The 16330-nt window shown below is 33.4% G+C and overlaps 1 protein-coding gene across 1 annotated transcript in view; it reads left to right on the forward strand.

The window, feature by feature from the left end:
• LOC145674770 (uncharacterized) overlaps positions 1 to 14573 on the forward strand; it is a 41970-nt gene extending 27397 nt beyond the window's left edge. Inside the window, exons 4-6 of the mRNA XM_081744962.1 lie at positions 2552 to 2761; positions 8517 to 8814; positions 14405 to 14573. Coding sequence (XP_081601088.1) covers positions 2552 to 2761; positions 8517 to 8711 — 405 coding nt within the window. The 3' untranslated portion in view covers positions 8712 to 8814; positions 14405 to 14573. The remainder of the gene's footprint in view (positions 1 to 2551; positions 2762 to 8516; positions 8815 to 14404) is intronic.
• The last annotated feature ends 1757 nt before the right edge of the window (positions 14574 to 16330 follow it).

Consider the following 16330-nt stretch of genomic DNA (forward strand, 5'->3'; position numbering starts at 1 on the left):
TTAGTGTTTTCAATTGTAATTGTATTTCAATATGCAGGTTCTGTTGCATTTGTGTTTTTCTGATATTTCAATGTTCAGTTCTCATTAGTTTCATATCGTACCTCTTTCATTTAAATTGATTTTAAACAACTCTGCACCTGTTGAAAAAGTTTAGTAGACCTATTTTTTATTGTTCTTAACAGTATGTATAAAAATAAAAATATGCCTATCAGAACAAAATTCTAAATAATATTTAAAAATATTTTCCTGTATTAGATTCTAACTATATTTATCTCTTCCACTTATCTTAGCGACCCCCATGAAAGCCTCTCTCGACCCAGATTGAGAAACCCCGAATTAAATTATATTAATAATTATTAAAAGCATATACAACAAAATTTAATTTTTATGAAGCAAGGGTCATTTCAATAAATTTAAAGAAATTAGTACGGTGTTGATGTTGAAACCATTTGTCCTATGCCTACGATAATTATATAGGCCATATCTTTTTAATATAAGCACTTGAGAGTTCAACTGTCTGTATATGAACTTGAAAGTTCAACTTAAATATGAACTTTATAAGAATAAAATACAAATATCTTTAAACAAGTACCGACGAAAGATATTTGAACTCTTCCGAAATCATACACAATCTTTTACAAGATCGATTTTCTCTAATTGTTCTTATCGCAAAGCAGAGACGATCTAATTTAGAACAAGATTATGTATGTTTTCTTTTTTTCATGTGAATTAATGGTCAATACTGAAAATGAGTCGTCGTGTTTTAATTATTTTACTTCACAACATCAGAATATACTCAACCAACAAAAGCGTGTTGTAGGAATTCACCGAAATATACCTGCTGTAAGAAACTGCAACACTGAACATTATGAAGGTTTCTTCGCTGTACATGTTTGAACTATTCAAAATTACATAGGATTATTGAACAATATTAAAGGAGATGGCGATACTCACGCCTATTCTACGCGAGGAAAAGAGCATTTATTTACTGTGTATCATCGAACATCTGAATATAAAAAGTCACATATATATATGGGTGTACAATTAGACAATATTTTACCTGGCTCTATGATGAATAATCATAAAATGAGTTCTTTGATCAACTTAGTACGCATCTACTATTAAATAGCACGTACTGTACAGTACGTGAAAACTTTACTACTTTATTGTGTAAATTAGAAAACTGATTAAATTATTTCTTGTACATATTAGCTGGTAACTACAAATATACATATAAATAGTTACTGAATAGTGTGTAATTAAGTGCATATACATATTTATGAAGGACGTTCACTAAGTTATCTACCTAGACACGAAGGAAGGGGAGGCATAATAGCGCCTGACACGCACGCCAAGGCCACTGTGGGGTACCCCGCTGCGCAATTTAGAGGAACAACACATTGGCCGTGACAGTATGTTTGTGTTACGCCGTATAGCGAATGTTTGTGTGACGCCGCGAACAAATGGATTTGCAGAAAAAAATGAAATTAAATGAAATCTTTAAGTTTAACGTCTCACGGTTATGCCGGTTAGGCTAAAGGAGACGGTGATAATGATAAATGAGTAAAAGTGGTGGAATAAAGAAAGTGGGAGGAAACGGGAGAACCCCGAGAAAACCCACGAGCACGGTGTTTGTCCACCACAAAGTCCACATGGCGCGAGCTGGGATCAAACCAGGTACCCCAAGCACCGGAGGTAAACGCTCCACCACTGAGCCACCGCCCCCCCCCCTGATTTGCAGAAGTTGGAGCATCGCTCGGTGACCAAATTTCTCAGTAAACTTCGCACCTATTATTTCCTCTTCCGAGACTTGAAGAAACACCTGAGGGGACAACGAGGTCCAACAGGCTGTTTCCCAGTGGTTTGCACGCCATGACAGAGACTATTTTTTTCTCTGAGATTTCTTCGCTGCTCACAAAGTGGAGACGATATATAGACCTCCATGGAAACTACAACGAAAAACAGTGATGAACAGGTGAGTCTATCTGCATCCCTACCTGTCTAGGTAGATACTATTATGTAGATTGTAAACATGATTTTATGTCTTCTGTCGAAAGTTGAAAGAGAAGCATTATATCATTTTTTCTAAGTATTGTATCATCTGTACAAACATTGATATAATATGGTCTAGGAATGATTAATAAATCAAATCAAATATATTTTTGTAATTTAGGCAGAGACCAGCAGAGCAATCAATGACGCATCTCAAGAATAAATTCTACCTTCGCTCTAAACTGCAAGTGACAAAAACCTTCCACTTCCGGTTTCAATATTGATTGAGAAAATATCATTCCATATAAACCAAACTCCTCCACAAGGTGTACCTATGGCACTGTAACCCCTGTTCACTTGTCTAGCCCCCAATTTTGCTCTGGTCCTCACTGGCTCTCATTTCATTATAAATTCAGTATCGCTGCCATAGACCACATGGAAAGTTAAGCATTTTCAAGTTGAAGGATGACTTTTCAAACAATCTATTTCAAACATTCTTTAGTAACTTCAAAAAATATTACATTAATTTCATTCTGTGATGTTCTTTCTTTTCCTACAGTTGAAGTCTTGTGGTTTAAAACATCCAGAAGAAGTGAAGCCATCCTATAGAGCAGAAGAGTCGTGTAATGTACCAGCTAATGCGACTTGTAAAGCTGATAATGGATTAGACAGGACAAATCTTAAAGTTTGCTACTTTAAGCTCACTTCTAAAATCAACAAATATCTAATTATGTCCAGCGTATTGATATTTGTTCTCATAATTCTTCAGGTAAAGCCTGCACAAGTGGTAGCATATGCGTAAAGAAGTGTGTGTGCGTCACCGTACACACTAAAATAGATAAAATCTGCTAGCTAAGTGAACTTTGGTAAATATATAATACATGAAAAATAAGAACTGCCACAATACTGAGCTTTATGTGTTATTGTGCTGATAGTGATCATCAATTTTTGTATATCTTCTCATCTTGCATGTTACTCGAGTTCCTTTCCTTGAGATATTTAATTAGGCTAAATGGTGAAGATGTTATAGCGCTCCAGTAGCAACAACTTAACAATAAAATCAAAGCATATTCCAGTGCTTCAACCAGTAACAACATACTATGGAAGTGTTGTTACTGGTTAGGTTATCTATCTATTTTCTATTTTTTTTTTTAATATATATATGATCTGAAAGTGCACTTATTAAGGCGATATAACACTAAAGGAATCTACTTCAGTTGATATAACCCAGTTCTCATACAATCACCAAAAACACGTTCTATGCATCACCAAAAATATGTTAAACTGTACTTCTTTTCCACAACAAAGCAGTTAAGCATCCTGTGGAAAAGCATTCGAGTAACATGCCAGAAATATATGGAAAGTTGAAAATTGTTGATAATCATTGCCACATAAACACAGAAAGGATAATATTGTGTTCAATTTTGAAATGTGTTCTGCAAATTCAATTAATTGTTATAGAAACTATAAAATATAAATGTATTGAAAACTGGAGGTCGATTAGAGCATCATTTAATATCACTGAATTGAACTATTACTCTGGAGTGATATGGAAACATTGTAGGAGGGTGAAGTCAAAAACTAAGGATACCCTAATACATATATAAGTCAAACTATACGTACGTACAAATACCATATCGTTTATTAATGTAAATTCTTTAATTTCCACTCTGCAAGTACAAAGAAGAAAAATGTACGAAGATGATTAGATAATTATTATAATGCTTTTACTGAGTTTACTTATGTTCGTTTATTTGTTTGTTACAGTCATCTTCTTTTCTTTTCATTACAATGCTTTTATTAGATTACCTTTAAGTTTCTTTGTTACTGTCAGTTCTTTCTTATTATTACAATGCTTTTACTAAGTTACTTTTCTGTTTATTTTTCTGTTTGTTTATTCGTTACAATCAAATCTTTCTTTTTATTATAATGCTTCTACTAGGTTACTTTTGTTTATTTGCTTGTTACAGTCAAATCTTTTTTCTTTTTAATACAATGCTTTTACTAGGTTACTTTTGTTTGTTTGTTTGTTACAGTCAAATCTTTATTTCTTTTTATTGGAATGCTTTTGCTAAGTTACTTTTCTGTTTATTTGTTTGTTTCACTCAAAACTTATTTTCTTTTTATTAAGATGCTTTTACTAGGTTATTTTTTGTTTGTTTTATTGTTAGAGTCAAATCTTTTCTCCTTTTTGTTATAATGCTTTTACAAAGTTACTTTTCCGTTTGCTTGTTTGTTACAGTCCTATTTTGGAACTTAAATTTCACTCACTTTCGTAATAACTAGGGTTGTGAAACTTTGTAGAAATAAGTGAACTCGTTGACAATACAATATTTTTACATTATTTTTGCTCTATTTATCGTTTTACTTTACAATTAATTAAGTTATTACGAATGTATTTAGACTGTGTATATGCATAGGCAATGAATTAATTAAGCATTCATCCAATAAATGACAGAGTGGTTTAGTTCTGATTCGAGGTATTTTTACATGGCGTCTCTCAAGGAAATTAGAAACGATTGCGACAGATCTTACATTAAACTCGAGAATAAATTAGATTAGTGAATGCGTCCACGTGTAAAATTCGATAATTTACGTTTACACGTAAGAAACATATCCAGTGTAAACGACGTAGACTATGTGATCTATTTAAACAATTTGTAATTAGTCTGATATGCCACTTCAAAGTTTTTGAATAGAAAGAAAAAAACAGTTTTAATGGTAGAAACTGAGATTGGAAGTTCGTGCTCGCAAAAAGTAAAATGAAAGAGATTCGTTGTAATTTTCTAAATATGTATATAACTCGAAATAAATAGACGTAATATAAAAATAATGTAGTGGTGTTTATAGTATCAGGTCAACCAGATATCTGCATCCTGATTTATGGTACTGTAGAAAGAGTATTACTTTTTTTAACATAGGTATTAGAAATAAAGATCATTCGTAGCAAACTGCCATGTAATTGCTGATGCTTCTAGAAAGTGTTATTGTTATGCGTGACAATATTAATAGGAAACTTTCCATTGTCTTTGAAAAGGCTAATAGAAAAGACATTTCTTTTAAATAATAAAATTGGAACAAAACGTACCACATATGGTAACCATAATTCCCTTGCATTACACCTTCTACAATAATTATAAGTACACTTTATTATTTCTGATTGACGTTATTTGTTTCCTTGTTTTTGAGCATCTTGGTATGACCTTTTAAGAACAACAGATTGATAAAATGGGTTCGTTATGAAATGACTAGCGTGTAATATTTATTTATTTGGGAGAAGTATAAAATAGTTTAGTAATGTCTTATTAAATTAATGGTTTTATATTTTACTAGGCTACCTCGCACAATGTTATAACTTTCGTAACAGCCTGGGTAAAGTTCGATCCTCAAGGGAGCGAACTCTAAGTAGCGAACTTTTTTTTTTTTTAAGTTTAATTACTCATATTTATGCCCTTTAGACAGTAGGAGACGCACGCTTAATCATCGTGAATGACAAGCGTAACAATGGGTGAGAATTTTTCATTCTTCTACTATCTCTTATAGAACGTTTTTGGTAAGCTCATCGAGTATGTTATTGGTGCGATTTGTTCAATCTTACTGCTATAACGGTAACATTTATAAATGTGTATATGTTGATATGTACAATTGTCTGTAACGTATGATAGCAAGTTCTTTTATAGCCAGACCTGAAAAATTTAATTTGTTAAGTTTTATGTCCAGACACATATAAACATGTTTTTCTAGACAGTTCTGATATAATACATAAAAAAGTCAATATGTATTATTTGATGTATTTTCAATTATAATGAAGTAATTTTGTGAAAAATAAAAAGGAAAATGCAGAAAAAATCTTTGGAAAATACATGATTTTAAATATATTTTATGTTGAGAGTTATTACTGAACATTTAGTGAGTAAACTAACTTTTACTTAGTTCCAGAAATTATAATATTGTGGATTATATAGTAGATACCATTATACAACCAGATGCCTCATAGTACTTTAGATCCGTGTAACACGCAGTGCTGGGCAAAATAGGTAAGCAAACCTATTTGAAATACAAAATACAAAATAGTATCACAAAATGCATTTAAAACACAAAATACAAAATAGTTTTCAAAAATGTATTTAAAATGTAAAATACAAAATACGTATTTCAAATACATTTGCAAAATACAAAATAGGTACCACTAATTTTATACATAGCCTGCAAAATATTTGGATTGACTATGATTCATATAATAAATTAGACATCAAACACATATATTTTCTTTGCACTAACCAACATTAAACACTTCCATTAGGCCTACATCAAACACAATTCTTTCATATAAGGACACGCTTATTCGCTTTCAGCAACAATTGCTTCTGTCACTCATATTCAGTCTGTGGGATCTCATAAAAAGGCCCCGAACTGTCGCTCAACAGGTGCTAAACTTGGCACATTTATTGAACTTTTTAAATAATTTGAGAACAAGCAAGTATTTCTCCAGTACACACAGTGAAGAATTCGAATCCTCAAGGTAGTGGAGACACTGTAACTGAGAAGCATTGGTGGACGCACAGATATTCTCCTCGTGGTCGCTGATGTCCGATTCGAAAAAATAGTATTGTTCATCATTAAGATCATCTGCTTCCTCATTTGATGGTACAGTCTTGTCAGTTGAGTGTTCATGGCGAATCTCTTCCATAAATGCATCTTTGACAGATGATCTGTTTTCCTTGGGAACTCATCTAAGTTTAAAAAACGGATGAGTGACAGAAGCAAGGATAGCATCATTTTCCGATGACTCCAAGGTTAAATATTTATGGAATATTTTGTCCATGCTCTTCAACAATGCCTTCACTAGCGGATTACAGTACTTTAATGAACGGAGTTCTAATTTTTCCAGAACTTTCTTCATGCGAATGAGTTCTGGGATGAGCTCGCCATAAAAGAAAGAGTCAGAAGATTGGAGTCGATCAAGTTCTTGTGCGATGGCCTTCATACAATTTAAGTATAAGCTTGTATAGAGTTTCAGGTCGTTCAAGCCAGAGAATAGTCTTAATTCACAAGAAAAATAATCCTTACGGATCCACAGTCATAACAAAACACAGTTTACAGTATTCATTGACACATTAACTCCTCATAAATAAATTGTCGCCCTTCGGAGCATGCTCGGATGCAACCAGCTCACGGTGGTGATGCACTTGATTGTATTAAAATCAGTACAGTTGAATGCATCGCTGCAGCAATCCGACTGTATCCGAGCATGCCCGAAAACCGGTTACTAAACATTAGGCAATCTAGAATGGTGCCGCTACGTAATGTTTATGACTGTTAGTTTCTAGTATACTGTGTGCAGGTTCGTAAACTGCGTAATATTTTATTGCCAAGATCAGAACTATCTTGTATTTTGCATATTATACAAAATAACAAAATACACTAGAAAACCTATTTGAAATATAGGATACAAAATAGTTTTTGAAAAGGTATTTAAAATATAAAATAAAAAATAGTATTTTGTATTTTAGATAGTTATCTGAAATACATTCATTTGAAATAAGTCCCAGCACTGGTAACACGAAGGAAGAAATTGCTCTATCATATTTCTTTCCTTTGTGAAGTAACAGATTTTAACCTAAAATTTTTCAAACTTGTGCAGACATATTCTCAATTTGCGCTTTATTTGGCAGTTGATTTTCTGTTTCTGTACAAGAAAATAACATTAATTATAGTATACATTGTCTACATAGTCTACACTGGGAAAAAGTATGGCGTAGACTACGTATAGATTACAATACTCGTAGAATCACGCGTAGACGTAAAATTATAGTCTATGGCACATCGCTGAATTTGATGCATCCCTTGCCAGAATTTTGAAAGAACTATTGTAAGACTTATAAAAAGTTCTTCAAAATAATAAAATATGCAAGCTTCTTATTTTTGAAGTAAAGATTTGATTATAGATATCCAATAAAGTCCAAAACATAAATACTATCCGGAAAAAAAAAAAAAAAAAAAAAAACTTTTTAAAACAATCATTTCATAAAGTGCACTAGGCAGAGATTTTTGCGTGAGGGAGGTAAAATGAAGAAACTGGACATGATTTAATGTTCATATAAACCGCTTTATTCATGATAGATTTATTTACGTAGAATTCAATGCATTTAGTCTTAATCCCATTTCTTCACTTTCAGGCTAAGACTAAAACCATTAGACATGACTTAATGGTCACATAAAAAGCCTTACTCATGATGAATTTATTTAGGTAACACTCAATACTTTTAGTGTGAATTTCATTTCTCCATTTTGGGGCTAAGACTAAAAGCATTGGGCGTGATTTAATGGTCACGTAAACAGTTTCACTCATAATAGATTCATTTACGTAACGTTGAATGTTTTTAATCTTAATCCCATTTCTTCGTTTTGTCCCACGAAACAAAAAAAAAAGGATACTTTATAGTGTATTTTATTAATACATTAATTTTAACGAACATTTTTGTGACTAATAATGCTATAATTAACTTCACCTTTTCTTGTAGATCGCAGGAGTCTTTGTTGCAAGGAAACTAAGTTTGCATTACTTGGCGTACGAGCATTATTGTTACCATTATGCAAGGGCCTGTTGCTCTTCTTCATCAGATTATAACATCGGATTTGAGAAGAATGATGCCATAGAGCTGAATGAACTTGGTCCAAAATTTCGTTTAACTGCCTGTACAATACAAACAATATAGTTGTATTCTTCTACAATGGAATTCACAGAAATCAAGCTTTTTGCCTCCTGCTTGAAGCACACCCGTTTGATAGGTCTACATAGTAATGAGAACAATTGCACAGGTGAGTACTAGTGTTTGAAATATTATCTGTAAATAATCATATGGCCTATAGAATCAAGAGGTTCAATGCGTATTCACAGGAGCTCCCCACTGGCTTCTGTTCTTAGCCGATTGGATCTAGTTTCTACTTTGTATTTCTATTTCTATGAGATCCACTGTAATATCGTTCTCCTATCCCTCCTATTTGCGCCTAGGCCTTCCTAATGGTCTTTTTCCGATTGGATTTCCAGTTAAAATTTAGAAGGCATTCATACTTTCTTCTTTCTGGCTACATGACCTGCCCACCTGAGCTGTTAAACTTAATAATCCTAATAATGTTAGGAAAACGTCCCTCTTGGGTACTAATATTTGCCTCAGAATTTTATTCTCAAGTACTTTCAGTTTGCGTTCTTCTCTCAAAGTAAGTGACCATGTTTCTCAACCGTACATCAGAATAGGCATAACTATCGTTTTATATATTTTAAGCTTCAAATTCTTCAACAGAATTTACGAAGACAAAAGAGTTTGGGCTGAATAATAACCCGACTTCCTTGCTTTCAATCGACATTTAATTTCTTCGTAGATATAATTTTGGTCTGTTGATGTTAATCCTAGATATTTAAATGAATCCACTTTTTCGAAATATTATCTGTAAAACTAAATGAAACATTATGCTAAAGAATGAAAGCATGCACCTTCTAACAATTCAGAAGAAAATTGTGTTTAAAAGACAGAAAGCTGCTGTCTTACATGTTTGTAATACATTATAACAGAACTGTTTCAGGAACTCTTCCGCCTCTTCATCACTGTAACACTTTTTTAGTTGCGCTGCTAAACATTTCCTCATTTTTCATCATCAATTATTTTCATTTTTTTTTTTTTAGATTGAATTTATTATACACTAATTATTGATTACAATTACTAGTGATAAAGAGCTTCTGCGCCATTAGTGCTTCATTTGTTTTTCAATTTGAAAAGTGTTTTTTTGGAAGGAAGTAAGTGAGTGTTAGAGCTATGATTTTCATATCTGTTAAGTAAAATAATCAACATATAGCACGTTTGTTGCATTCTTTGAGACCGAACTTTCTACTATTAAGATCTTTTACAATTATTGGTATATTTTAAACAGAATTCCAGCAAATTAAATAGTTTTGAAACGCTTATCTGTCCTGTTTCGGATTCTCAAGAGGACCAGTTTTAGTAACTTTATTTTAAATTTGTTATCAGTTTAAAAGATATATTATTCGAGTTCTAGGTGTTTCCGGAATGAAAAATCCACACCAAGGTCAGCAATGTAGATGAAGAAAGTTACACTGAGGAAGAGGAGAGAAAAGTCTGAAACAATATGTGCTAAAATTTATTACAAGAATGTAAGTTCTGTCCTCATAAATATTAAATAATGAATCAGTAAATAAAACAACGTACTTTCCAGTGCATCTAATCTACTTTTAATTGGTTTCTACATATTCTAGTTCTACATGAAACAAGAATTTATGACTACCATATATTACAATTAACATATTGATTAAAATTACAAGTAGACATGAATTTCATTGAGATAGTCCTCTGTATTTAAGAATGGATAAGAGCACACTGACTGCGAATTTAACAATAGCATCAGGGTGATATTGAAATTTTCCAATTAAAGACTGAACTGGACGCAGCGGGGAACACAATTTTCTTCTTGATGAACAGAATATTGTTATTCTACTTACAGTTTTGTAATTCCTGAATTTTTAAAATTCCAAGCTTTCGACTCTCCCCTGGAATCTTGGTCACGGAGGTAAAAAAAAAAAAAAAAAAAGAAAGAAAGAAAAAGAAACATCAAGAAATAAAATTGGAACGGACTTACCAAGGGAAGAGCTGTATTGTACAAAAAAAAAAAAAAAAAAAAAAAACGTTGTCAAGTGCGTTACCGATCTCCAGGAAAGATTGTTGCGAACTAAAATATGGCAGACTTATTTTGGGCGCCTATCTTGTTCCTTGTTGGATGGTTGCCAACTCATATTATTATTTATATTATCATGCAATGCCGTGAAAATTTTGTAATCACCGCCTTTCATTTGTCACTCAATAAAATTTTTGAAACTTCTACCCTGTGTTGCGTTTCTTTTAAATGTTCGACAAACCTGACACCGTATTTTCCACTTTCGAATCTCTAATGTATTCCTTTACTCGGACTTTTAAATTTCTTTTCGTTTTGCGTATGTAACTCTCTTGCCAACCGCATTTTATTTTCATCGGGAACCCTGATTTTTCATTGGGATCCGTGTAATAGCTCTTAAATTGGGTGATGTTCTTTCCTAAAATTTTGGGGGTTTTAAAGGCTGTACGAAAACCGTATTGTGAGAATATTTTTAGTCTTCTCTCATTGATCAATTAGTTGAATGAAGGGTTTAACTAGTGTGGAACTAAAGTATTTTCTATGACGTAGCACTCCAGAGGGGTAACTTGAACCCACAAAAAAAAAAAAAAAAAAATCAACTAGCAATTGTTAAGAAATTTTATTAATTAAACGAAATATATAACATTTTTGTGCATATTTGTTCTTGAACCTATTAAGAAAATTAGACAAAACCGAAACTACAATGCTGAGAAAATAACAAAACTACAGTAGACCAAATGCATTAGACACAGTCGTGGAATGTTACTTTTTGAGTACTGTGTTTTGTGCAGACATGGCTGTTGCCATTTCACCACCTCCTCCTATGCGTTTACTCAAGCTATGATATTTTTATCTTATAGTTGTATACTCTTTGCAACAACAGTAATGACATATTTTATTCAAATAAGAATAATGACATTCATGAGCAACAGGGAAAAGTGTGGAGAGGAAGTTTATGAAGTAAACCACAATCCTTTTTAGAAACAACGCGTTAATATACAGTCTTTTCATTCCTTCTGATCAATGTTACTATTATTTTATTCGTAGGGCCTACATGAAAGCATAATTTATGGTACAATTGGCTGTGGCTTCCATATGGTACTATAATAGTAAATAGGAACACATGATTAGATAGACTACTTATCCCCACGTGTTATAGGCCAAAGACCTGATCAGTACAGGAGATTCCGTTGAAGATAATGGTACGACTTGGTAGTAGTAATAATGCTCCAATGTAGTCGAATGTTTAATGCTAGTGGTTCTGAGTTTGATTCCTGGTAAGGACAGTTTGATTCCCTTCAAGTTTAATGTTCCACCGATTATGCTCGTTAGGCTAAGGGGGGTGAATGATAAATGGAAAATTGGTGGAATAAGAATCTGGGAGGAAACGGGAGTACCCCTAGAAAATCCACAGACACAATACTGTTTACCACAAACTTACTTATCGAACCAGGATCGAACCAGAAACCCTACGCACCAGAAGTAAGCACTCTATCATTGAGCCACCGAGCTCCCCGTAACAGACTGTATGACTAAATATCGTGATGCAGTGGTTAATAGAGTTGTCGTACAATTAGTAGAGTGGTGTTATGTTCTAGCACTAGAATGCCCGGTGTAGATTTTGTATTCTTTTCAGTATACTTTTAATTACAATTTTTAATGCTAGTGACAATACAAACTCTCACCGACTTTTCATTACCGACTTCATTTTTACGCACTTACAAATATAATGAAAAACTTGAAACGCCTAATTCTTAGTGCGATTTTGCTTGACTTATCTTAAATACTTAATGGAGTATTTTTGACTTTTTTATTGTCAATAAGAATATGCGTTAAAATAAATCTTGAACTACGGCAACAAAATAATCACTTTAAGTTATTTTCTGTCGAGACATATTATTACGATGGTACCTTCCCTACACTGTCTATTGGAGTAGTGCGAGGTTAGATACAAATTGTTGATGTAACGGACACAAATCATCTGTTACATTCTGTTTCAATTGTTTATTATTCTATGTTTTAAACAATTCTGTTTCATAAAGAAAAGAAACAGTTGAGACGCTAATGCTTCAAGACAGACATATGATGACCAACATCTTAACTAGTATGGTGCATGTTACTAGGGAAGTTTGTGTACAATATATTGCTTGAATTCTCATATCAAGTTGTCTAAAAAGTGTTGAGCTTTTGTAGGTTCAAATTAAGAATACATTTACTGTAATCTCTATTTTATTGTTCTGCCATTTTTCCGAAAACATAATAATCCAGTCGCTATAGAGTTTTTAGGGTTTCTGAAAAAAAATACTCGAGGTTTTCATAGACCTCTTTTCAAACTAACTTAGAACCATTCACGGAGTTCTACAGAGACACGGTGCCCTGACTGGGCTATACGATCGATGCATGAGAAACCTCCCACCCAAGTTCTTTCAGTTTATGATGGGTCGTTATGTGAGGTCTGCGTTGTCAGCGTTGTACCCCGCGCCTTTTCTGTTGACCAGCTCTGGCCGTTCCTTTTGAATTGCTAGGTGCATTCTCGTTAATTGTCGACAGTACAGGCCTGAGTATATCGTTCTACTCACTAGCAGCAGCTCCTGATGTATGAGGTCCTTCCATTTTCACAAAAAACGCATAGCATCACCTTCCTGGGCGTCGGTATCGCTTTGAAACAGACTGTGTATCGACTACAATGTTTTTCGCACATTGTTGTCATAGGTTATTTACTTTTCATCACTCGTAAACCAGAACATTGAATTTCTGGGTAAGTTGTGAGTATCAGAGGAGGCTCATTTTCATTTCACAGCTTACGTGAACAAACAAAACCACCATTACTGGGCACACAACAATCCTTATGAAGTTCGGGAACACCCTTTACACAACAGCAAGGTGACAGTACTGTGTGCAGCTTCGTCACACAGGATCATCTCACCTTACTTGTTCGAAAATTAGAGCGAATTATACTGCGAATCGGTATTTTGAGATGCTTAGATCCTTTTTGTATTTTCCATTAAACAACTTTCCACAAGTTCGCAAAGGCTGGTTTCAACAGGATGGTGCGATATCGTACACTCCAAGGCAATCAATGGCAAGTCCAGAAGAACTGTTCGGTAACAATGTCATCTTAAAATTCGGTGATAAAGTTATTCCCTGGCCCCAAAGTCACCGGATTTGACCGTTTGTGATCTTCCTTGTGGGGATATCTTAATAATTGAGTTCGCATCACTTGGCCAAGAACACTGGATGAATTGAAACAAAGAATCCAAGATGAAATTCGTGGTAACCCAGCTGAGATGTTGCAGCGGGCACAGCGACAAATTAATGAATCAGTACGTAGAGGTGAACAGTATCTACAGAACGTAATTTTCAGACATTGATAATTTGGAGCACTGTTTCCTAAACGGCAAGTTATAGCTCTTTAATTTATCTCAATATTTTAAAAGATATTTCTTCTATTTTTAGTCGGTGCTTCACAAGTTACTGTTTTATGTGTCACTCTGTATATTACAAAATGCAAACAGTATGAAAACTTTGCACACTATATTTAAAATTATTCGTGATTCTACACTGTTCATGCAAAATGTTTTATTTTTTTAGCTTTCATTGGGCAGATTGTTGTTAATTAGTATTTTACTATTTTCATATCCTTAAAGGTTGTAAAATATGAATTTAATGTGTGATTATTATTTAAAGAAATTGTTTGTTCATTAAATTTGTGTAATTTTTGTTTCAGATAATAGGAGATGACTTTACCCATATATAGAACCAATAAGAAGGCAGCAGCTACTACTGAAATAGTTTGTAATAATGAATTAATTTCGTTAACAAAAGCAGATCTCATGTGATAAATTATTTTCTGATGTTATATTTTTAAATAAAATCAGATAATAAATTCCTGTTCTAATTGACTCTGTTGTGAACACTTGACTATTGTAAAAAAAAAAAAAAAAAATGATAAGAGAAGTTGGTTTGTATTGTTTATGCTGTTAGGTCTTTTAATGCTTTGTGGATTCCCACTGAGAAGACATGATGCGTTTTAGTTGTAAAGGTGACCTATGAACGAGTACCAATATCAGTCTATTTTCTGTCAATCAGTTCTCGTGCCTATTATGGGTTATTTCTGGAGATAGTCCTTCTTTCCCTTAAAAAATAGTTTCTGAGTACATTGACGAATATTCGAAATTATATTGAAACTATCCTTCAGAGCGCATTTTCAGGAAGTAAGATATTACGTCATCAAGATGACCGCTGACTGAATTTATCCCTTTTCATTTTAAAATGTTGTACCTTCTCGACATTTCAAGATAGAAACTTCATTCCTACTCCATTTGACAGAGGACATATCAGACATTCTTATTTATAGCAACCAATTGTCATAAACTATCGCCATCTTTAAATACGGCGTCATAAAGTGAAACGAATGTATATTCTCAATTTGTTCTAAATTTGATAATGCACCTCGAAGTACATCTGAGTACACATTTTTCAGTTTGAATAAGATCTTTGTCTTTCATAATTTATAAACAAAATCTGCGTCAGAAAGTGCGCACTGATAGCTCGAGTGTGCCATGTCCAGTTATCATGTGGGCTATCATGCTCTTTGCGTAGAGGGTTTCCAAAAACTCATCAACATTGCTACCTACCATAATGGTTCCAATAGCACCGAGAAATGAGGTAAATTGATTAAGCCCAGCAGTGCGTACAATCATGCACGAGAAAAGATTATCTTCTCCTATAATTAGAACCATGTTTATGGTTTTAGCGTACAGTGGCTGATCAGAAGCCATAACACAGGAATTTTTATTTTTCTTTATCCATTGCTCCGCTGAGTACACGAGGCGAGTATAAATTGTACTTAAAAGTTTCCCTGGGACAAGAATCCCAAAAAGCTAAAGCCAAAACGGCTAATGGGTCATATTTCTTCAAACTTGTTTTACTCATAACCAGGCCCAGATTTACCATATAAGCAATACGAGCATTTGCATGAAGCGGCAAGTTTCGACGGGTGGCAACACATGTCATAACTATACTATTTAAAATAAATATTTCTTGTTGGAAACAAGCTCCATGATGATGGTAGTTAAACTTACTAAGGTGACTTTCTATTTGAATGATACATACAAAAATCATGCTTAGTCGCATTAGTTTAAGGTCATATGAACAGTGCTAAAGAAAACGGTCAAACAAATCCCGGCATGAATTCTTTGGTTGATGTCAAATACAAGAACTCAATTTTCGAAAAGTACCAAACACTTCTTACATTTAGTTTTTCATCACAGCTCTAACATGAAAACTAGTCTTCTCTTTTGTTACAAACAAGTTCCTTATCATTGAAGGTGGAAACAAGTTTTTTTTTGTTTAATTTTTTAACAAATGAAGAAGGAAAATCAAGAAATAAAACAAAGAGCTAGTTGCACTGGAGTTGCAAACAGATATATTGAGATTGAAGCACGATATCGAATTCTATAAAAAGGACTACCATCTTTCCTCTCTACATGTGTTTGCATATCTTAATATTTAAAGAAAAAAAGAAAAACAGACTCAGCGATATTATATTTGCAATTTAGGCCTTTCTGAGTGCGAGTGTCCTTTCCCACCACTTCGTTATTAATGATGTGGTAGCATACTTAAAATCGTGACTTTTAAGATTTGTTCTTTC

This window comes from Thermobia domestica, chromosome 18 (genome assembly GCF_964235325.1).
Source record: "Thermobia domestica chromosome 18, izTheDome1.hap1.1, whole genome shotgun sequence".
NCBI classification, from domain to species: domain Eukaryota; kingdom Metazoa; phylum Arthropoda; class Insecta; order Zygentoma; family Lepismatidae; genus Thermobia; species Thermobia domestica.